General features: G+C 45.9%; 1 protein-coding gene across 1 annotated transcript in view; it reads left to right on the forward strand.

The window, feature by feature from the left end:
* LOC147722290 (uncharacterized) overlaps nt 1–24,109 on the forward strand; it is a 250,969-nt gene that overhangs the window by 219,199 nt on the left and 7,661 nt on the right. Inside the window, exons 4-5 of the mRNA XM_086964799.1 lie at nt 10,182–10,304; nt 11,080–11,190. Coding sequence (XP_086820925.1) covers nt 10,182–10,304; nt 11,080–11,190 — 234 coding nt within the window. The remainder of the gene's footprint in view (nt 1–10,181; nt 10,305–11,079; nt 11,191–24,109) is intronic.

Below are 24,109 nucleotides of genomic sequence, written 5' to 3' on the forward strand. Positions count from 1 at the left end.
CCGGCTCACTACCTTCATGATGGAATGGGTTGCTCATGGGTACGTCATGACTTTCTATACCTGCTTCATGGTGGAGAGGGCGCACAGGTCCCTGGCTGTAAGGTCTCCCCTGGGGGCTACCCCACTCTACCTATTATCGTATGTTTCCTCAACCTTGTCAACAGAGACCAAACTCAGTGAGTCCTGGAAAAAGGGTGAACTGCTCTATTGGGGACCCAAGGTAATGCTCTTTACTGATTACATGCTGAAGGTACACCAGCAGAGGCACACCTTCCAGGCAGTCCAGGGGAATCTTTGTGCGATGCAGATCATACATGCTGCAGGTCCCAGCACATCTGTAATACTGGCTGAGCGCACATTGTTTTTCAGTACCCCGGAGAGTACCCGGGCCTTGGGTGGAGGAATGCCCAGTCCTCTGCCTGAGGGGTTGTGAAAAGTCCCCCACGCCTAGCAGAGACTCAACGGCCGCTGCCTTGATGTCCCAGGAAAACTGACGATGTCACAGATCAGAAGCCACAACTCCATACCGCTGGCCAATACTGCGGTCTTCCTCCCTGGTGGGGTCCTTGGGCCCAATCTGGGTAAGTGATGGGTCCTACCAGATGGGAGATGGACTTTATTCTTGGTCATTAGGTGTCTCAACATACTGGAAAATTACTGGACTGGGATCAGAGGACCTCAGCCCTCTGGCAATTTGTGTTGTGTTGGGGTATTTATTTGTATTTTCAGGGCAACCGAGGCTGTGGTTGGAGGGGATGATCAGGGGTCTGGTGGCTGCTAGTTGCAGCATCTCCAGCAGCAGGTTTGGGTGTTTGTGTTTACTATTCAGTTTTATAAGCTCTATGACCGAAATCGCACACAAATGCTTTTAACAGGTGTTTACACGCATATCTCAACACACAAGGCTTTAGGCAACGGCAGGTCTCATAGCAGAATACAAGATAGTCACTTGGAATGTTAATGGTCGCAATGACTAGATCAAGTGGGGGATGGTCATGGCATATGGAAAGAGGCATGGCCCTGTGGTTATCTTATTACAAGAGGCGCATCTCCAGGGAATTTGGTGTTCTTTCCTGGGGAGATTTGAGTATACTGGAGTATAACTTTCAGGATACACAAACATGCTAAGGTGTGGTGGGGGGGTTGCCATCTTGCTGAAACGCACATTCCTGATGGTGGCCTGTGAGGTGCACAATGATCAGTAGAGGAAATGTGTAATCATGCCATGGGACACTGGGGAGCATGTATGTGCCGGCTCAACTGTTGGGAGCAACCTTAGAAGGCGGTGGCTGGGCATCTAACAGACAATCCCAGAGTTCACACTACGGGGGGAGATTTAAACACCTTCACGGACCCAGTGATTGATAAGATGTCCACTCTGAGCCCCCGCACAACACGCCTTGGATCCTACGCAGACTCACTGGGATTAGTGGATGCTCAGATTCCAGCACCTTACTGAGAGGCAGTATACTTATTACCCTCCCCCCACATGGTGCGTCCACCCGACTAGACTGCTTTTTTCTACCCAGCCCAGAAATCCAGTTAGTCGCACATCCTTCGCTGATCACTATTGGACCACTCCCAATGTGACGGTGGGTGGAGGTCATTGATGAGAGAGGGGGGCTTGGAGGTTGAACACGTGGTGGTTGAGGGACGAAGACTTGTTGTAAGAGATCAACAACACGATCACAGAATATTCAAGTTTAAAAGGGTTCTATTGCCTGTTCGGTGACCCTGTCGGAGGCATTTTAAGATGGTCCTCAGAGGCCGGGCATTTCATCGATTGAAGGTCGAATGAGTTGTAGGGAGGAAGACCTTATACATTTAAAAAAAATAGATTACAGAATTAGAGGGCACCACCACGGCTCCCCCTATGCAGGCAGAGCAGCGCAAGCTGGCCCAATGGCCCCCGGATCTCTACCATATGTTTCTGGATTCGGAGGTTGAGTCGGCTCCACACCATAGGCTGCATCAATGAAATGGGAAACAAGTTGATCTACTGGCTGGTGACGGCAGAGCATCATTGTACCGTGATAGCCGAATCATGGACCTCGGAGGGTGAGACTTGGACGGACTGACGGATGGCTTTGCTTCCCATTTCAGGGATCTATACTGTGCTTGGGAGCAGGATATGCTCATACTCCTTGACTAGACCGTGTGGAAATTATCAGCCTCAGAGTAGGAACCTGGACAAGCCCTTCTCTGTAGAGGCATTCCAACATGCAATTTCAGGCCAGCCATCCAGCCCATAGGCTAGCATTAGCTCCGATTCATCCCTATGTTCTTATCTCTCTGCTATAGCGCCTTGAGACCCTCACGGGCGAGTAGCGCACTTTAAACCCCCTGATTAACTGATATATGGCTTGGTGCCCATCTACTACTTCCCACTGATTACGTAGGTCCCCCATTCCCTGTTGGTACTTGGCGCTTCTCCACATGAAATGGTATGGTACTCTCACTGGTTCAACCCCTCTCTGGCATGGGATGTGGCTGGCTGAAACAGTCGGGTTAATCTTTTTCGGCTGTGGGATTGATCAGCATTTCTACACTGTGAGATGTCTGGGGGGGATTGATACATATGATCATTTCAGGAACTAGCAGAAGAATACTTTTAGCCTAAACTCCTCCCAGTTCTTCCATTATCTTCAGCTGTGACCTACTTTTGAGTGAATTTAAACTAGTTATCGATTAACTGGGAGGGAAAAAACCTATCCAGACTTTATAAATCTCTAGTTATCAATACGCCCAACCCTCTAGGGAAACGGAGGACCAGGTGGGAGGAGGATGTAGAGGCCTTTGAATATGTAGAATGGGTGGAGGCGAATATGGCTTCGAAAACTTGCAATATCCATGAATCTTCACCTTATTCAGTTCAGGTATTTCCATCGGACAGATTACTCTCCTGAATGACTCTGGCACATGGGTTGGTCCCTCCACCCAGCATGTTTACCATGTGGGTTTTCTCAGAGTTCACTTGAACACATATTTGGGCCTGCCCGGGGGCAAAGTGTTTTGGACGACCATTAAGACATATTGAGTGGGTGGCAAGAATACCTCTGGTGATCAATACTAAGATTGTTTTGCTGGGAATAATGGATTTGGTGGGAGAACCCCACCTCAGTCTGTTCCTTGATTGCCATGGCATATATGGTGGCCAAGACACCTTGCAGGTATTGGAGAGCTGTGCACACTCAATCAACACGTGAGTGGGACAGATGCATGGACTTCTGCACACCAATGAAAAATCTGGTGTATAAGGTGCAGTAGCCACAAATCTCAATGAATATTGGGTTGTGTGGACCGGGGACATGGAACAGATTGGTTGAGACCGTGAAAATTGTCAGGTGTAAAGCATGTGCTTGTTACTGCTTCAGAGACTTGTTATAATATTTATAGTATGTATCTCTGTATTTCATGTACTTATGGGTGCTCTAATCTTGGCCCTTGCTGCTTGAGCTTGGTGTTAATTTTGATCTTGATGGCAAAGTCCATAAAATGTTTTATAAAACAATTAATGAATTCACTGTTCCACCTGCTGCCCTTCATCATACATAGACATGAAACCTTCATTTGCGTATGCCATGAGCACACCATAACTAACCAATACTTTGCTTTCGCTTGTACACAGTCAGTCAAGCTGCAGCAATAGATTCTTCCCGACTGCAACCTCCATTATTTTCAGATGCCTCACTTATGCCCACCCCCCCAAACGCAGGACTAACCAAAGTAGACTTACTAGTCAAACTCATGTTAGTACCATAATCAAGACATATTGTTGGTATTAAGATTTGCAATTACATCCATCTCTGTATAGTACTCAAACTTATGTATACCAAATCAGGTATGCATTAGGCGTGTGATCACAAGCTTGTCCTCCCAGGTCACAACCAATGTTCCCTCTAATTTTTTTTTTTCCTCTGTGTGCGGCCGTGGAGGGTCTCTGTGTGCTGCACCCATGGCTATGTGCGCCAGGAACTAGACTGCGCATGTGTGCAGCGCCAAATGTCACTAAACATTTACCTAAACAAGCATTTACAATTCAATAGGTCTCATTTGCGAGAGTTTAAGCTATTGGAATTGTAAATAGCCATGCCTTTTATTTATCTGTTTTGCTAATTAAAACATAAATAAAAGGGATTGTAATTTATAATGCCAATAGCTCAAACTCTTGTAAATACGAGACCTTTTTCATCTCAAAGAAGCAGCTGCCTTTGTCCCGACTGCTCGGAAAATGAAAGCACGCATGGCGCTGAATGTTGCATGACAGCATGTCATGCCTGCAGTAGGAGAAACTCATTAAAGAAAATAGCACAGACTAAATAAGACTTAACATGTAATAACATAAGTAAAATGGCCAGTCCTCATGGGAGGTTACAAATGAAGACAAGGCGGTACTAAGGAGGGACTAACAACCCTATTAACTAATCAGAAGCCAGCATTTATGAAGGACAATGACACAAGCCAATGACAAATATGGGCGGGGCTTCTATTCCATGCTCCAATACAGCATGGCTAGCAGACCCTAAGTATGTTATGTACTGGAAACAATGAGTCTTCAAAAAGGTAAAGCTGTCTGTAGTGACACCTAAAAATGGAAGCTTGAGCATATTCTTAACTATATACCAAATGAAGTGCTGAAATTCTGACATACCATGAGCACCTAATAGCCAAGCACAGGATGGAAAAACAAAGGTAAGCCCAGAAGCACTTTCTTCTAGAGTAGAATTCTAGGTACTTTAGGCAGCACCCTTAGAAAGCAGTCGCACTAGGATAGTAAGTCTTCGCATTTCTCAAGCTTGGAGAGGCAGATCCCAAAGTAGATATCACTCATATCTTTGAGTGAAGGAGTCAATGTAAACAAAAGGCAGACTGTTAGTATTATTATAGGCTGAACAAGCAGCGATTAATTTGTGCAGGTGGCGAGTGCCAGCACTCACTTTTGGGGTCAAGGACTTATTGTTCACAATGACACATACCCAGAGTTCAAGTGAGAAAGGCAGAAATGAGTGTATAAAGGAGAAACAGAATTCCAGCACAGAAGTATAAAAAGGAGAAAGCAAGGGTGAAAAAGAACGTGCAAGATTGAGGGAAGAGACCAGAAGTTTAGGAGAATGGAAGAAAAGCATGCGGATGGAATCACAAATAGACAATCTTTATACAAAGCAATACCCAGTTAAGTCTCACTGGTGGTAGGCTCCTAAAAATTCTGGGCTACTGGCTTTTTTTCTTAACATATTGAGCACTGTTAAGCAAAGTCTTCCTGTGCTGCAGTTAATTTTCCTCCACAGTTCCTCTTCTTAATCTGGTGACTTCTGTGGGCCTCTCCGTGAATCGCTACTGGAAACCTAAGACCACAGCCTAAGCTATTGCTGTACTCGTTTGATAGAAAAGCGCGGTGCAGGGCATGTTGTGCCCTTTAGTTGGAGTAGTCCTGTTAATCACTGCCCCTCACAAGCTGTGATTAACATGAATACTTAGACAAAGGCACACAATGTGCCCCACACCCGCGCTTTACAAAAGAGTACAGCAAGTTTAAAAACACGTAGAGGTTGGAAGAAGTTCAATCAGGAAACCTTTAAATCCGCCTTGCTCAAGGAACCTCCCCCTCGTAGCGGCACTCTGTTGGAGGCGTGGGTCGACTATGAAAAATGGATGTCCAGGGTGCTGGACACAGTAGCGCCATGGACACTCAATCCCCCTACCAGAAAAACCAAAACCGCTCCATGGTTTTCCAAAGAGCTTAAGGAAGCCAAAGCCAAATGTAAAAATCTCGAACGAGGCTGGAGGAAAAATTACAATCCAGATTGTAAGCTTAAATGAGTTAAAAAAATAAAAAAAAATAAAAATACCACAAACTCGTGAGAGCAGCCAAGGGCGCTCATTTTAGGGAAGGTATAGAATCTGCCAATAACCCCACCAAAGAACTCTTCTCCATTTATAAAGAGCTTACGGTTACCCATCAGACTTGAGGGCCAAAATGTGATGTGATGACATAGCAGATTACTTTGTAAACAAAGTGGATAAAATACATACCACTTTCACAGATAGCACGGACTTGCCGATTAAACATACGGAAGTGGGAAATGACTCTGCCAGCAGACCTCATCTGACTTGCTTTAAAGTATCGGATAGGCAAGATCTGCTCAATATTGCGAACAGCATCCAGTCCGGCTCCCCCTATGATGTGATTTCTCCTAATCGCTGTAAGGGAGTCCTAGAATGTATGATCGACCAGATTGGACACTTGATCACCCTATCCTTTCAAGAGTGCCATGTGCTTGACGCATGGAAAACGGCCCAAGTCATCCCCCTGAAAAAAAAATCCAACGTACATATCTCCCAGTTACAGAATCTCCGCCCTATCTCCCTTCTTCCCTTCTGTGAGAAAGTTGTGGAGAAGGTGGTTAACAGCCAACTCATGAAATACCTTGAGGAGGAATCCCTTCTCCATCCCACACAGTCAGGGTTCAGAGCAGGCCACTTCTCCACATAATGTCTCAGACAGTTAGTGGGTGAGGGGCAGACAGAAGCGTTGGTTTTATTACATCTTAGTGCAGCTTTTGACACCGTGCTGCACACAACGCTGCTGTCTCCCCTCTCAGATATGGGAGTGGAGGGATCTGCTTATGAATGGATAAGATCTTTTCAAGAAAACAGGAGTTTTCAGATGCATTTCCCTCCTTACAAATCCTCTCCCCGTAAGCGGAGACATGGGGTTCCACAGGGCTCCAGTTTGAGCCCTACGTTGTTCAATCTTTACATGGAACCTCTAGCTCACATTGTGGAAGCTTTCGGAGTGGATATCGTCACATATGCTGACGATACCCAATTGATTAAACTCGCGCACAATCAGATGGAAAACGCCACCAACTTTTCCAACTGTATGCTAGCTGTGGCAAGGTGGATGAACTGCCTATGCCTGAACGGCGACAAAACAGAACTGCTGGTTGTTGGCAAATCCCCCTCTGCCTGGGTAGCATGCATGGTGGCCCACTGAATTGGGCGCGATTCCCTCCCCGGCGGAATCCGTCAGAAATCTGGGAATCATGCTTGACGCAGAGCTTTCTTTTAAACAGGTCAGTAAAATCACGGGAAGATGTTTTGGCATACTCAAAACTCTTCGCAAAGTTCTTGACCTTCTCCCCATCAGCCCCAGGAAGACACTTATTCACGCTCTAGTCACACCACATCTGGACTACGGCAATGCCCTGCTCTTAGGCTTAAGCAAAAAAGGTATACACCAACTGCAGTGCATTTAAAATGCTGCCGCTCGCCTGGTGTTCAACCTACCACGCAGAGCATCAGGAAAGACCGCACTATTTAAACTTCACTGGCTCCCTATTGAGGAACGCATTAAGTTTAAAGCGCTTTGCTTTGCACACCGCATTGCCCAGGGAAAAGGTCCAGCTCACTTGCGAAAACTTCTTGCCATCCACCGCCCCATCCGGAATTTAAGATCTGCCGGAGCGATGCTGTTCCAACTTCCCCGCATTCGCAAGGCAAGGATGGGAGGTCGCTCCTTCAGATTTTTAGCAAGTAAACATTGGAATAATCTTCCACTTGACCTACGCATGGAACCCTCTGAAACTAGATTCAGATTGAAACTGAAAACCCATCTCTTTCCACGTGAATAAAGCTTTCAGGTTCCTTAGACCTAGGCCATTCGCTTCCGGACCTCTGTCTTTTGGGGAGCAGCAGTAATTTTAGCGCGGGGACACTGTCTTGAGTGTAACCAGGCGCTCTAAAAATGGTTTTATTATTATTATTATTCTTTCTGGGCCTCTTGCATCTTTTGGGTGATATTCACTCTTTTCTTGACTTTAGCACACTTATTGGTCTTCCTTTTCTTTGCTTCATTAATTCACTTTTCATTATATTAATTCTCAGACACACTAAAGGTTTTCTCACTAGCCTCTAATTGGTCTGTACTGAGAAGTTTATATAAATATGTGTGATATCATGTTACTTTAGGGCATGATCACTTACAAATAGGTTGGAAGTCTTGCCTTTTCTTGCACCCCTAGTCGCTACCTCATGTAAATTAATTATACTATTTTGTGATTCTGATGTACTTTTATTGTTTTTTAGAAACATCTTGGTGCTCTCCTGAAGAAGGTGATTGTTCGCCGAAACGCGCGTTGAGATTGTCGCCATTTACATTGACATTGTTGAATATCTTGGGTTTTAGAGAAAATAAGTTTTTAGTCCTGTATGATTGTTTTTTTATTAAATATATGCTTTATGAATCATGTAACAACCGGACAAAGTTGTAATTTTTTTATATTGTCTTTTTCCCTCTTTTAATCATTCATGTACATTTTCTCATGTTTTTTCTTGTGTTTTTTAATAAAATAATAAATTGAGTTTTATACTTAACTTCATCGTCTGTTAAATATGCATTGAGGTAGGTACTTATCTGTTTCTAATTGTAACCTGATTTCAGCCAGGTTCTCTGTGGCCTAGGAAAAATAATATTAATACTGTAATTTAATGAATTAACAGCTTTGGACAGCATACCCTAGCGTAAGTGTCTATGTGACTTCTTACCCCATCATTTCAGTTGCCAGTTAGTGGACACAATTCGAAACGCCTTTGGCATAGGCCAAGGAATTAAATTAAGTTTGTCCAGTTGATCTGCACCCCCACAATGCAAACATTTTTAGTTGGCAAACACTACTTTTTAGTCCATTAATGATTCAGTTGGAGTATGTCGGTGAGAGCTGGTGGTACCTTTATTTGGGGCTGTAGAGGAGCTGGGTGGTTTGACATGCTGTTGGAGGCCCAAAAGAAACCATTTCAAAGAAACCCACACTAACCTAACAGACAGGTTAACTTTCAAATTAAAGCAAAATAATTTGAGTATTACTATAGAGCTGTTGCAACAGATAATCTAATCTAGGTTTGGTTATTAAGAAGTATTTCTCAGCGAAAAATGTAAATTACCCGATAGACGTGCAAGAGAACCAGAACTTCTACTGCAGGGGGTAAAGCCAGGCACTCCAACTGATTAAAAATAATCAGTCTAAGGTGATTGAAGATGAACTAAATTGAAGTTCAACTCGAAGTGGTTACTGAACAAATGATGTAGTTAAAAGTATTGACCCAGGTCCACATGCTCCTTGACAGAAATAGCCCAAACGCATGAAGGAAATATAATAAATGAGACATCCCTTCTAGAGTCCTGATGTCCACCCAAATAATACTTTTGGACCTGTTCCAGGGCAAGAATTATTCTATGGAATACTCCATTACCAGTTGAGTCTGGCCTGGGCCTTGTCCATTTCACAAAACCTCAAGACTGGAAGACCACACAGGATCTGTTAAACTCCAACGCAATCCTATCCAGCGTTTACCCTTTGGTTCTTTGGAAGTCTAGCTTTAGTTACAAAAAAACTCTGAAAAAGATCGATGACTTAAGGATCCTTTTTAAACAGAGAAGCAAGCAAATTGTTTAGATTTTCTAGAAAGGTGTGCCTATAATATAGCTGAATAAGACTTGGTCACATGTGAAAATGGATATTATATCGTTTGTTTTCTGATGCATTTGGGTATTTCCCACCTGCCCTCCCCCAATTATAGTTTGAAGTTAAACTCTCATTCTATGCAACATTTTCCTCACATTCTTGAATTTTCAATCCTTGGTTTTTTTGTGTTTGACTGCTCTGAAATGGTGAGACCGCATGGTTATTTGCTTTCTACAAAAACCTTGAACTACAGCCTCCGACCCCCTTGAGTCTAAACTTGGAAGTATCCTGTCTGGCAGACTGACTTCCCCTTGGTACAAATGTACCTAAAGTTGAGACTATGTAGGAGGGAGTAGGTACAGTCTGTCAAAGGTAATATAAAGACCTCTGGATAATGGCCGAAAGATGGTTGCTTGTAGAAGCAGTGACATGAAGGTAGAATGGAGAGGACACCACATGGGAGTGTAGGAGGAAGGACAGAAGGAGGGCTTGAGATGCATGTGGGTGAAGAGGAAACATAAGTCCAAGTTGAAACAAGGTGTTGACTGTATAGTGATAATAAAAAGTTTAACTTTTGGATCTAGAGTATTGAAGATTGTGGTGTTTCATGGTATTTATCTAATGTTAACTGCACTATAAGAAATTAGTGACGGCTGTTATTATATAAAATTAGATTTCCTCTATGGCTATTAAAGTGCATTTGTTTGCCATTTTTAGGAAAATCACACAAGGGCAATATTGGCATTCCAAGTGAAGAATATTGGACTGGCAGAGGTGCTAAGCCAAAGCTTTCTGAGCAGCCTTTTGTTTTTCAGTCTGCTGCTAAAAGTCAGGAACAAGGTAGGTTTCTCCAATTATTTCTTATTTTAGGTCGAGTAAGTTTTGATGTGCCATGTTGCACTTTAGTTAAAATTGAGTTACCTGCAAATAAACTCATAGCTTTATGGCTTTCCTGTAGATTTCCATTGTACTATCTTTAAGGGACTAATTCAGGAACATTGATAAAACACAACAGATCGCTCTGTAAGGGGTCCATCTGACATTGGGCGCTATTTATGGTTCGCTGCCCACCTTCTTTTCATGCTAGTTCTTTGAGGAAGACCGTGGATCTTTGGCTATCCCAGACCAAGGCGTTCAGTGGCTCGGTCTGCCCAAGAAGAAACGCTTGCAGGTGACTGATTTCCTATCTTGCTGGATGTCACAAGGAAAAGCACTAGAGCACAGAATGTTCCTCCTCTGAAATGTTCCCTGGCTTTGTCACCTCCCAGCCCTTCCCTGCTCTAAAGAGGGAGGGCAATGGCCCTAGGTTATATTTTTATATACTTTACCCCAGGCTAGTAAGCTTAGGCAATCTGCTAGATTATTCCACATGCCACTTTATTGTAATGCCTTTTTTATTCCACTTTTGTTCGCACCCACAAATATAATTGATCATGCTTATTTTTGGTGCCCGAGTGGTTTTGTGTGTTATTCTATAGCCTTTTCAGATTATCTTTAGTTATACATAAATTTGCTTTTGATCAAATGCCAGAATCCGCTCTACTGGGCACAAGGAAATGGTGATTCAGTGTTATAGTGAATGTTTTGCTGCTACTTTCTTAATGTTTCGTTGCAGAAAAGCTGCCAAGAAAGAGAAGCCTGAAATCTTCTTCAAAAAATAAGCCTACACTACCGGAGCCAGAGGAAGTTGAAGTCTGGATCGCTCCAAAAACGTTTGGGAACAAAGGTTTATTACATTTAATAAATGTTTTCTTGCATACCTTTGATTATTGGTGGGTGAACTACCACTGTACCGCATTAATACTGTTGGAGGGGGAGGGGAGAGATGGTAGAATTTGCATCCGCTCACAGAAATTCTTCGAAACTCCAAAATTTCCTTTCACGTGTACGCGGGCGACACGCAGATATACCTCAAGATCTCGCCTTTGGAAGAAATCTGGTTAATGAATGAGGCCTTAGAAATGGCATTACAATGGTTAACAATGGTTAACAATCAATCATCTAAAACTAAACGCTCCAAAAACAGAATTCCTTCTAATATCACCTTCAAAGAACCACACAGAAGTTAAGGAATGGGCTAGAATGATCACAGCGCATAACTGCACCCCTACCTTAGTCGACTCAGCCAAATCACTAGGAATAACACTTGACGAGAACCTGGATATGAAAGACCACATCAAAGCAATGGTAAAAAGTGGCTGCTTTCACCTGAACTACATTAGAAAGCTGAAACCTTTCATTTCAAAAGCAGATCTCAAACTGGCAGTCCAATCATTGGTCCTCTCGAGGATTGAAAATGGGTGCACTACGTTAGCAGGCCTATCGCAAATCTCCACAGCACCTCTAAAAGCATTCCTCAACGCAGCGGCAAGACTTGTCACCGGTTCAAGGAAGTTCGACCATATCTCTCCACACCTAAAAGCATTAAACTGGCTACCGTACAAAGCCAGAATTCAGCTAAAATGGCATGTATCACCCACAAAGCGCTTCACTTCAACACTCCAAGATATCTTGTCCAGAAAATAGTATTATTTGGAAAAAATAGACCTGCGCGGAGCGTCAAGGAGCTGGTCTTGAGGCCATCCATTTTCTGGAAGAAGATAACTTATGATAGAGCTTTCTCTGGAGCAGCCCCCCAAAATCTGGAACTCTCTTCCACCAAACATTAGAAAGATAACAAACACAGCAACATTTAAGAGGGAAACAAATATTTCTAATGAGCAAATTCTTCCCATAGTTCTAGATGGATCTTTTTTAACACAATGACTGAGTTAAATCCAAGATATTTACTCAAAGGAAGTGAAAAACACAGCAGCTCATACTCGAGGGAAATACTCCAGGGATGGAGAAGATGGAAGTCTCAGGTTACAGGACAAGTGAACAAAAAAATCCTAAAACCAATATCTACCTCATGTCACTGACCATACTATGTTAAACCACTGTATAGATCTACTTATACTTTGGAAGATAGCCTCGACCGGTACTGCACTAAAATGTGAAGAATATCACATCGGAAAGGTCACTTAAAAATCTTCCTGCAATCAGGAAATCGCCATATAGATCGTTATATCGCTAAGCTAATCCCATACACTGTTTATATTGTGTTTACTTTAGATTTTGTTTTTCGGTATCTTTAAGTTTGTATTTGAATGATGTCATATCTTTGTTTTAACCTTACTTTACAAGATTTGTTTCCTTTCTACCTCATGGTATGTAAAGCGATCTGATACCCATGGGTCTTGTTCGCGCTATACAAAACTCTTTAAATACATATTTTTTTTAAACGTTACGAAGTAAAGTTGGAGTTCCAGAATATAATTGTGTTTTTTTTGTTTAACTTTGTTTTATATTATTTTTCAACAAAATTGCAGTTTACAGTACTTTTTTTTTGGTTCCCTTTTGATTATTGTGATTAATACCGTTCAGATCATAGCTTTACGAAGAAAAGTCACTTATTGTCATTTGACCCTCTGGTCAGTTACATCTGTTAGTCTGCCTGCTTCATTTACTGGTTTAGCATCATGGCGTACTGTGATAACTTACATATTGCTTATACAACAACATAACGTTTTGCCCTACACCTGGAACACTTACAGTAAAATTACACATTTCCTCATGTGTCGCACCCGTGACTAACCCCAGCCCCCCCCCCAACCTCTGCTCTTGACCCAGCATACCTTTTCATCTGTGCATTGTTTACCCAGTCTTTTCAATATACGACTATAGTTTAGATGGTGTATCCTGTAGAGCGGGGGCTAAGTATATGCATAGGAGGGAAGGCAGAGAAGATATTCATTAGCTTGTACAGAGCAGCTGGACGAGGTGCTGAACACTACCCCACATTCCCTGTACTATGGGTCATCTGCGCACTCATTCCCGTCGACATTCATGGGTGTACCTTGCGTCCACTGCGGATGATCATGCCAAGCTGTGCGAAAGTCTGAGAGTATCGCGTCCCACGCCGTAGCTATCTGCTGTTTACGCAGCACTCCAGCATCTTCCTGGTGAAGAACCACACTTTCCGCTGCGCCCAGCAGAGCAGGGACTGGTACCAGGCCATAGCCACCGGGAGAATAGGAGACTTCCAATGGCGCGTGAACAGCAGTTTGGCAACTATAAATCCCAGATCTATGTAGCTGGAAGTCACCTTGTGTATTTTGGACCTAGGGTACATCCCCAAGATGGACTGCTCCCATGTCCAGTCCAGCTCCCGTTTCGTGCACGGAGTCAAGCAACTGGTGACCGCGCCCCAGTATGTGTGAATGGCTGCACCAGTCCACAACATGTGTATTCGGTCTGCACCTACTTCGTCGCATCTCGTGCATTTGGCATCAGTGTGGCCAAAATACCTATGCTTATGCGTTCCAGTGTCAAATAAGCTCTGTGAATGATATAATATTGAATAAATCTGATCTTCCAAGGTATGCGCACTGGACTTTTGAGAATATTTTCCCAATCCCAGTCTGTGGTGGGCTGCTGCAGATCTACGTCCCATCGGGTACGGAGGGAGAGCAGCTGCGGCGCAGTGTGTTCAAAGGGATTCCACAAACCACTTTGTTAAATGCTGACCTGTGCCCAGCTCATGCAAATATTGTATAGTTGAATGGGTAGTAGGTACTTGCATTAAATTGCCCCACAGTGTGCTAAGCGAGTGAATTATTGCGATAAGTAGCCGGAATTGAACCTGCGGCAGTTCCGAGCCCTTGGCTAGATCTGCAAATGAGAGGAGCAGCAGCCCATCAGCATATAGATTAGTCAGCGTCTGCACCCTGGCTTCATCCCAGTGTGCACGCTCAGCGCTGGTTATTGCCCGGAGCCTTCTGGGGGTACCTAGTATCGGAAGTGATGACGCGTATGGTGTGACATGTTCCGTTATGTAAAGACTGCACCAATAACATTGGTACGCCACCCTTACCAAGAGTTGTGTAGGAGCCCTGTCTGGCACGGATGAAACAGCATCCAGATCTGGGTATGAGTGAACTCTGGTTTCTGCATTGCTGTGTCCGTCAGCTGGCATGCACCAATCCAACGCCCCACCCATTGAAGCTGCGCAGCCAAGTAATATTGCATGTGGGTCAGTGAGTCCGCACTGACTGGTTGGCGGGTACATTTTAGTTAGTGACACTCTGCTCCGTGTCCCATGCCATATGAATTGCCCCATGTCTGATTCCAAAGTTTTAAAAAACAGTGGTCTGAGGTGCAATGGATAATTTGTGAAGTAGTAAAGGAGGCGCAGCAGTACCACCATTTTTAGCAGTGCAATTCTGCTCATGACTGCCAGCGGTAGGATAGACCAGAAAGACATATGCGCTCTAAGCGCTGTACCCGCTCTGGTCAGGTTCCCCTCAAGAAGGTCCGGTGAGTCCCTATAGATCAGGATCCGCAGGTATCAAAACTCCTCTGTCTGCCAGTGGACTCCCCTGCCATTGATGATCAGGCGTGGATCAGGGGTAGATTCTGCGAATGGATATAAGCAGGACTTATCCCAGTTCACCATCAATCCTGACACTGAAGCGAACTCTAGGAGATTGGCCGCAATCGCTCGATGTACTTGCCCCACATCTCTAAGACAGATCAGCGGGTCCTCTGCATATTAGTAGACAGCATGTATACCGTCCCCAAGTGGTATTCCCCAGTCATCTTACGTAGAGCAGGGTTCCTCCACCAATGGTTAAATGGCAAGCGCAAATAACAAAGGGGAGAGCTGACAACCCTGTTTCGTTCCACGGAGACACGCTCCAAGTTATACCGGCCGGTCTTGACTCTGACCGTGGGAGGCGTATAGAGCAACTTGACCGGACTCAGAAATGTATCTCCAAGGCAGTAGCATTGCAGTGCAGTGAATAGGAAGGACCACTCTAGGGTGTCAAAAGCCTTCTCGAGGTCTAACACCAGACACCCAGCTTGCGGCCAGTCCTTACCTGAATAATGCGCAGCGCAAACGAATCTACGTAGGTTTAACAATTTACTGCAAGCTGGCACAAAGCCATTCTGGTCTGCATGCACCAACTGTGGCACCAAGGAGGCCAACCTGTTCGCTAGTATTTTAGCGAGTATCTTATAATCGGAGTTGAGTAGTGCTAGTGGGCGATAAGACCCCCTGAGTTCTGCCTTCCTGTGTGGCTTGGGTAGGGACACATTGCAGGGACTCGCGGAGCGTGTCCGGGAGAATGCCAATCTCCTGTGCGTTTTGGTACACTGCAAGCAGGAAGTCATGGTGCCAGGACCTGTTGATGGGCCTTGTAATACTTAGCCGGGTAGCCGTCTGGCCCCGGGGACTTTCCGGCAGCTAATGAGCAAATCGCCATTTGCACTTCTGCCAGCGTGAGTGGTTCGCTTAACTCGTCCCATTGGTCTGCTGTGACGTGCCACAGGAATAAAGGGCCAAGGAACGCAGCTACGTCTGTCAGCATTGCCCAGTTAAATTATTGGTATATTCTGGTGTAATGCCCGGTGAACGCACCATGTATGTCATGTTGTGTAGCGAGTACCTCTCCCTCTGCAGACCGAAGTCTCAGTATAGGCGTCTACGTGGTCTCCTGCCAGATCATACGTGCCAGCAACCTACCTGCCCTATCCGCCGCTGAATGAATGTGCGCAGCATGTGATGCATAATTCGAGCAGCGTCGTCTCTCCATTATCTTGGGTGTTTAGCTTGCTGCTCATCGAAGTCGTGTTGCACCTCGCTGCCCTGTCCCAGGTCAGCCTCCAACCGTGTTGAGGTGTCTTATTGAAGACACCTTACCGCTTTACCTCCCCATCCAGCTGCCTACTACTGCTCCAACACATCCGCAACTGAACCTACATTATGTTCAAAATATGCTTTGAGCGCCTCGTGTACTGCAGGGCTCGAGTCGTGGTACCACGCGGGTGAACGGCGTCCCCCCACTTATTTTACCAGTAGCTCGATAACTGGAGCAAATGGAGCCACACATTCACTCTTTGGCCTCTCTCGTACATGTGTGTTATGGTCTGAGTGTCTTGCCGAGGTATTCCGCCTTGGTGTAGTGCGGAAGTAGCAGGACGCTTGCAACAAAGCAGTAAGTGCGAACATGTAATCTATGTGGATGCGAGTAATGTGAATGTCTATACGTCTGTGGATGGAGAGCCCTCCATACATCTGTTAGTCCCCATCTATGTAGCCATTCCCGCCAGTCTGGCATTCGTTGTTGCAACCGTCTGTGTTCGTAGCGGAAATGACCTACCAGTGTCGTGTCTAGAACCGCATTAGAATCCCCTCCCAGGAGCCTGGAAATATCACACCAGCATGATATCTAAAATACCATTAACATTAGCGATGGTGCCTTTTGTTTTAACATTTTTAAATTTGCATTTTTGAAAATAATTTTTCAAAGAAATAAAGCAGTTTTGAACACTTTGCGGTTTTCTTTTTAATCAAAAATGAAATCTAATAACATTTCTAGTAATTGCCTAGTTTAAACAGAAAATTTAAATTAAATACCATTTCCTTTGAAAAGCTAGTGTTACCCTACTGGAGAGGTATATTGAAAAATGGGACTAGTCATATTTTATAATTAAATTTGCGTTACTGAAATTTTTCAAACTGAAAACAAATTCCACAAAGTGACAATGAGGATGCATGTACCAAATCCATTCTTTGAAAGGTAGATACCCCAAGATTCCACATAAGTGGAGAAAAAGTAAACTGGGTGCAAAGTTAAATCTATCGCCCCAAAACACTGTCCAAAGTCCATGCAAAGCCTCAAGATCTTAAGACATGCAGGCATCTCACGATGTCAAACTTCCTTTTTCAAACCCTTTATTATCATTTCATTTCACAATTTTTTCCCTCTCCTTGGTAGCCATATACAGTAGCCTCCCAGAGGCCATCCTCTCCCAGTTCTTGTCGTAACATAGACAGGCTGCTTTACCTCACTTGGGCTACAATAGCGGTTTGTTGACCAACAGTACACCGGTCCCATTGGTCTGAAATTATCATTTGGTTAATACAGGCCCAAAAGATGTGAACCGGCTCCCTCGTAACAATCCCCAAGATATTTATTTCATCCACTCAGGCCTTTCCTGAGATTGCTGGCCAGTTACTTAAAATAGGTCGCATTGTGCCCATGCACGAGTCAGACCTGCAGACTTCTAAGGCCTTAATAGTGTCTGGGTGTAATACCACCTAAACAAAGCTTAATGTGTTGGACATTCGTGAGCGGCAAAGCATTTATGAGATCTAGTGCAAACGAGTGACCAGTCCACATCAGTGACCTAGTTGACTGAAAGTCAGCTCAGCCTTCTTGGCATAGAACACCTTCAATAGCATAATTATTCTCATTGGAGAGTTAAGACTCTTATGTTCATAGTAGGAGCCTTAACCACACTTAATGACCAACAAAAGATCTAAAGTTCAGGCCCTTTGCCTGCATGCACAACATGTACAGAAGGTGACCTCACAAGGGTCACTCAGCTATTGAACACTGACCACAATGGAGATTCTAGAATGCTGTACTAGTCCCACCGCAATCCAAAATGATCCCTAACCAGATACAGTATTGACGTTGTTTCAGCCACTGACCATACTACTCCAAATGGTGAAAGACCAATTCATGTCCATAGATGGACACAGTTCAGCCAGTCCGCAATGACTATGTCCGCTAATCTGCACCATGCAAAACTCAAACTAATAAATAAACCTAGATCTCGCCATGGGACTATAGAGCATACAAGGAAGTAGCAGCGACTGAACTTGGACCCTCCAATGATTGCGTCCCGTTGCCAGATCGCGGCGTTCAGGGTGGATGTGCTCCCACATTGAGACTGTGATCCCACAATCGCCTAGAGCAGTTTACTGAAACCCCTCCGCTCCAGGCCTCCCATCACACCGGACGTCAGAGATAAATTAATCCTAACTTCTATCTTAAGAGCAGTGATGTACAACGAAGTGGGTTAGCCCAGTCTTTTGCCCACATTACCTAGTTGGCTCAGACCCCCAAGGTTGTAAAATGATCAAACCACCCCCGGACCCCTTAGTTGGCTATTGTCTAATGACCCATAGGTGTTAAATCCTCCTATAGCACTCAACAGGCACTAGATTTGGTGGAATATTTTATGTCATTGGGTACAAATGAATAATGATGCACAGAGGGTAGTTTTTGGAAAGTAAAACATGTAAGATTACTCTGTCCCTCAAAATATCAGTGTTGACCAACCCCATCCCCCTCTTCTAGCTTAAGGCATAGGAAGGGGGGTCAGTAACAGAGCAGTAGATATGCTGACTGGCAAAAAAGCGAAAGATTGAAAAACAATGCAGTAATTCAATGACTGAAGAGCTTTCAAATATTGAGGGAGCGAGGTCTGCCACGTGCCCGTGGGATTATCTATCCTCCAGCAAAGTGTCATTGGTTGGGAGTGTGTGAATTGCATAAAGACATCATTGAGAAAATGTAGCTGGTCTACTCGCACCCCACAACCTTTCCAGGGTATCGGATTGCCTACCTTGACATTTGTGTAGATTAACTGGCACGTGGTACCGGTATAGAACTACCGGGCAGTGACTGTGACTTTAACACTCCTCAGTGATGTGTGTACAGGAACAAGTGACGCCCCGTGGTTGATGCGGAAGTGGACCTCCTATTCAGACTCTTATCCTTCTCATTCACGTTGAAAATATTTCAGGGTTGTAACAGCTCGGTTTATCCCACACCAAGAGTGCCTCTAGTAACTGGGGCCGCGTATAGACCCCATCCAGGGGCGGCCTTAGGCATGTGCAAGCTGTGCACCTGCACAGGGCCCCAAACCCCAGGGGCCACCACACCAATATATATCCTTAATATAATAATCCACTGAGGATGAATACATATTTGCGTGACTGCCCCTGGTAGGGATTTGGTGGCCTCCGGCTCTGTTTCACTTCCAAACACCCTGACCCCCCCCCCCCCCCCCCTCCCCCCTCTTCACTGGCGTCCGCGCTCTGCCCGGACCCCCTCTTCCAGGGCCCCCCGACCTACGCTCCCTGCCCAGGGCCGCCATGAGCCTAGAGCTGCCCCTGCCCCATCTACTGTACGTTTTAGGTTTAATGCATCCACAGGATCTTCCATATGCGAGTTAGAGTAGCACCCTTGTCTGTTTCGGTTCTTTCCCAGTCCACGAACTGAATTATGAAATTGTCCTAGTATTTTGGTAGCATGGGAAAGGCCAGTTCTAGCCTCTTTTGGTGGAGGAGACCATCATTCATTTGGCCTCACAGCTCATGTAAAGCTGTTAATCGCCTTCTGAAATTCTAAAGAAACTGTCGATGAAAATTGCAAGGCTTGGAACAAGAATAATGCCTTTCAGGGGTTTTTTAAAATTTTTTTTTTTTACTTTTAGTAGTTGCCTATAGTAGGTTTTCGTTTACGCAAAAGATTAAATCTCCTGCAAGTATGAGGTTGTAGCAATTCAGCACCTATATATTGACCTTCACACCCCTGTAAGCATGAACACTCGGAATATTCCAGGCCTTCAAAGCTATACGAATTGCTTAGGGGGCAGAAGGTAGTTCTAAATTAATAAACCAATTTGCTCTTTTCTAAATTAGACCAACAGCACCATGATGTGGCAGGCTTTCATAAGTGCTGGTGTTGACGTTTTTTTTTTTTTAAAGACCTTTATTACATGAAGGTGCAGTTACACAGCTTTTGGCCCACAACCCAACGGGCCGGCCGCAATCATTGAATCAGAAGCACATATGGGTCACGCAGCCAGAGTACCGATAGCCAAAGGCCCGGTGGCGTATCAGGCAGCATTAAGCAGTACAAAGCTCAGAGCCGGACTTGGGTGAGCAATAAGGAATCCATCTGAGGTCTCATTTTGCATTTGTTTTTAAAAAGAGAAACAATAGGCAACAGTTAAAAACAACAACCCCACCCCCCCCCCCCGCGCAGTACTTCAATTGTGCAAATATCGCATGGGACAACAGACGACGCGAGGGAGCCTCGCTACATAGGAAAGAGTCACAGCAGGATAGTCGCCAAGGCACATATTAAGGGAACCTAGGAATTGCAATAGGACGGGGGGGGGGGTCAACCACAGGCAGAAGCATCGCATTCAGCAGCACAGCACCGACCAGGCAACCAGCGCGTGTCCAAGGGCATCAGCCCAAAGCAGCAGGTAAGAAAACTGGATTGGCCAGCAGCGTGCCACCTCCAATCTGGCAATCCCCAAAGCAGAGCAACTCTCAGTCATCAATATGGGCTAAACTAGTCATCAGACTATTGTTCCAGCATATAGATGGTATACGGTTCCCAGATATCGCGGGGGCGGGAGCCTGCTGGTAGTTCCTCATAATAGCATGTCAATTGATCTCGACAGTATGCCATGTCCTGTAGCCAAGTCTTCACCTCCGGCGCTCTTCTCCCCCCCCCCCCCAGCATGTCGCCACTCCATGCTTGGCTAGCTGCAGCGCCAGGGCCACCAACCGTCTCACTCCCAATGGAACACCAGACACCATACCCAGCAAGCATACACGCGTAGTTGCCTCAATGGTCTCCGAGGTCATAGCAGTCAATGCCTCAGTCACAGCTATCCAGAACCTAGACACACACGGGCACATCCAAGCCAGGTGCAGAAAATCAGCCACTGCAGCTCCACAGCGCACACACACAGACGATTCACGCAGACCGAATTTAAAAAGCTGCTCTGGCGAATAATACCATTGTTGCAAGTATTTATAATGCAAGAGTCTAAAATTCCCATTAACAGCAAATTTCCTGGTCATGGCGCATCACTCCACCCACTCATCCTCCGACAGCGGCTCCTGCAAACACGCATCCCACCTAGCCTTCGCAGCCTCATCCACACCGCACTCCTCATCCTGTTGGATTTTGTACAGCTTCGAACCCAGTTTGACTCGAGGAGCAGCAGTATACAGGAACTGCAGCGCCGCCAGCGTGGGCGGCTCCATCGGGAAAGTTGGAAAATGAGCGCGCACTGCAGCTCGTAACCGGACATACGTGAAGGTAGCCATAGTGCCATTGTTCGTTTGGTCCAATATAGTCGGCAAAGCCAAAAAGCGGCCCGCCGGGAAGATATCCCCCATTGTGGTGATGCCAACATCCTATAGCAAGTGGAGAACCCCCAACTCACTCGAGACCGATATATGCTCATGATATAGCAAGGGCATGCCCGGTGCATAAAGAGGCAAGGAACCCGCGCGCCTGCCCAGCTTTCGCCACGCCCTCACCGTGCACTGCACCATGTCCACCTCGCCCATCTCATATACGGAGTGAGTTTACAATCATCGCTTTCAGTGGCAATGGATGCGACGCTGCCGCCTCGATCGCCACGTGGGGCGTATATGGTGGCGCCGAGATCCAGTACGAGGCAAAATGCGCCTGTGCACACAAATAGTACAACTTCATGTCGGGCACTGCAAAGCCCCCCTCTCATATGGTTTGGTCAGGGTATCCCAATTCACTCGTGGCTTCTTCCCACCCCACGCCAAGGTGATCAGCAGTGTCTGCAACGTTGTGAAAAAACTAGACGTCAAGCGGAGCGGAATGTTGACAAAATAATATAGAAACTTGGGAAGTACCACCATTATGATCAAAGTCACTCGGTCCGCGAAAGACAGGGGCCAACGAATCCAGCGCGCTACTTGGTCTTCTAATTTGGAGAGGGCCACACCATAGTTGGCCCGAATCATTTCTTGGGTGTCTCTATGTATCCATACGTCCAAATATCGGACAGGCTCTTCAGCCCAATCTAAAGGAAATTCTAATGGAAACAGGCGTGTAATGTCCGTCAATGGCAGCACTATGGACTTTCCCCAGTTGATCGACAGTCCAGAGAAACGTTCAAACCGCACGTATTCCCTGAGCACCCCCTCTAAATATCTGTCTGGCTCTCGAATGTAAAGCACCATATCGTCCGCGTACATGGACACCGCCAGGGAGCGGAGACGAAAACATAGAGCTGAGGCCGCGTGCCGTTGGCGCAGAATACAGGCCAGGGGCTCCAAGATAATTGCGAACAATAAGGGCGACAGTGGACACCCCTGCCTCGTGCCCCTCTGTATAGCAAATGGTTCCGACACTCGCCCATTCACCCGTACACGGGCCACAGGATTAGTGTACAACAAAGCGATCAATGACGTAAAAAAAATGGCACACCCATGTGATGCAGTATTGCCATCATGTATTTCCAGGCCACCGAATCGAAGGCTTTGGCAGCGTCCGATAGGACCGCCACCGCAGCTAAATCAGGTTTGAGTAGGTGTAGGACAGCAAAAAGCGCTCTTAGGTTATGCGTGGTGGAGCGTGCCGGTACAAAGCCAGATTGGTCCGGCAGCACCATTACTGGCAATAGCAGTTGTAGTCGCGTGGCCAGCACTTTGGCAATAATCTTAACATCTGTGTTCACAGCTATCCATCGGTTTACCTGGTTTGGGGAGTACCACCAGCAGAGCTTCCCTCAACGTCGCTGGCAGCTGCCCCCATTCAAAGGCCTCCTCCAACACCATCGCCAGATGTGGCAGTAACAAATCCACATACTCTTTATAGAATTCAGGCGGTAGGCCCTCCGTACCAGCAGCCTTGCCGTTGGGCAGAGCCGCAATCGCATCCCTCAGTTCTCCCTCCGGGACATGGTGCATCAAAAAGTCCTGCTGTCCCTTCGAGAGCCAGACAAGTGTGATATCTTCAAGATATTCCGAAATGTCCCCTTCGTCGGCCGTGTCTTTATATGCGTACATGTCGGCATAGTACCGGGTAAAACAGTCCAAGATACCTTCCGCATCAGTCACAGTTCTATCGCCCTCCCTGATCTCCTGCACTGCGCAATATTTAGCCCAGGGGTCCTTTAGCCTATCCGCTAACCCACGACTAGGCATACCACCCTCACCATAGTATCGTGCTCTAGTGCGTTTGGATAGATACTAAACTTCCTGATCAGCCAGTTCGTTGTATTCAGAGACCTTCATGCGTATGTCAGCCAGCAGTTGTTCGGAGGGCCGCTGCTCGCACTGCCGTTCCGCACACAGCAACTCACGCTCCAGCCGTTCCATAGAATCCCTGAGCGATTTAAGTACCCCAGCCTGCATACCAATACATGTGCCCCGCATAGTCGCCTTAAACGCCTCCCAAATCGCACCCGCACTGGACACTGACCCAACGTTCTTATCAAAAAACAGTTCAATCGAATCACGCAAACTCTCCCGCAGAACCTGATCCTTCAAAACACCTGGAGGCAATCGCCATGCAAATGGGACATGCGCATGTGTCGGGAGCCGAACTTCCATCAGCACAGGGGCATGATCAGAGAGCGTGAGAGCCAAGTGTGCAGTCCTTTCCACCCAGCCACTCACATCCTTCGTCACCAGCCAATAATCCAATCTCGACCAGGTGTCATGCGCTGAAGTATAGCAGGTGCCCTCCCTCACACCCGGATGCCCCAGACGCCACGCATCCACCAGTCCCAGCACTTCCATTCCATCCCTGACAGCACCACACGCACGCTTCATAGATGATTGGCGTATTTCCTTTTTATCCAACCCTTGATCCAGCGTTACATTCAGATCCCCTCCGCAAATAACCGCCGAGGGGGGCAGCTGACAAACCTTATTCCACAACGTGACATAGAAATCCAGGTCATCAATGTTAGGCCCGTACACATTAACCATTGTGACTAGCGTACCGCACAGT

The sequence above is a fragment of the Lissotriton vulgaris genome, chromosome 4_1 (assembly GCF_964263255.1).
Source record: "Lissotriton vulgaris chromosome 4_1, aLisVul1.2, whole genome shotgun sequence".
Classification (NCBI taxonomy): Eukaryota; Metazoa; Chordata; class Amphibia; order Caudata; family Salamandridae; genus Lissotriton; species Lissotriton vulgaris.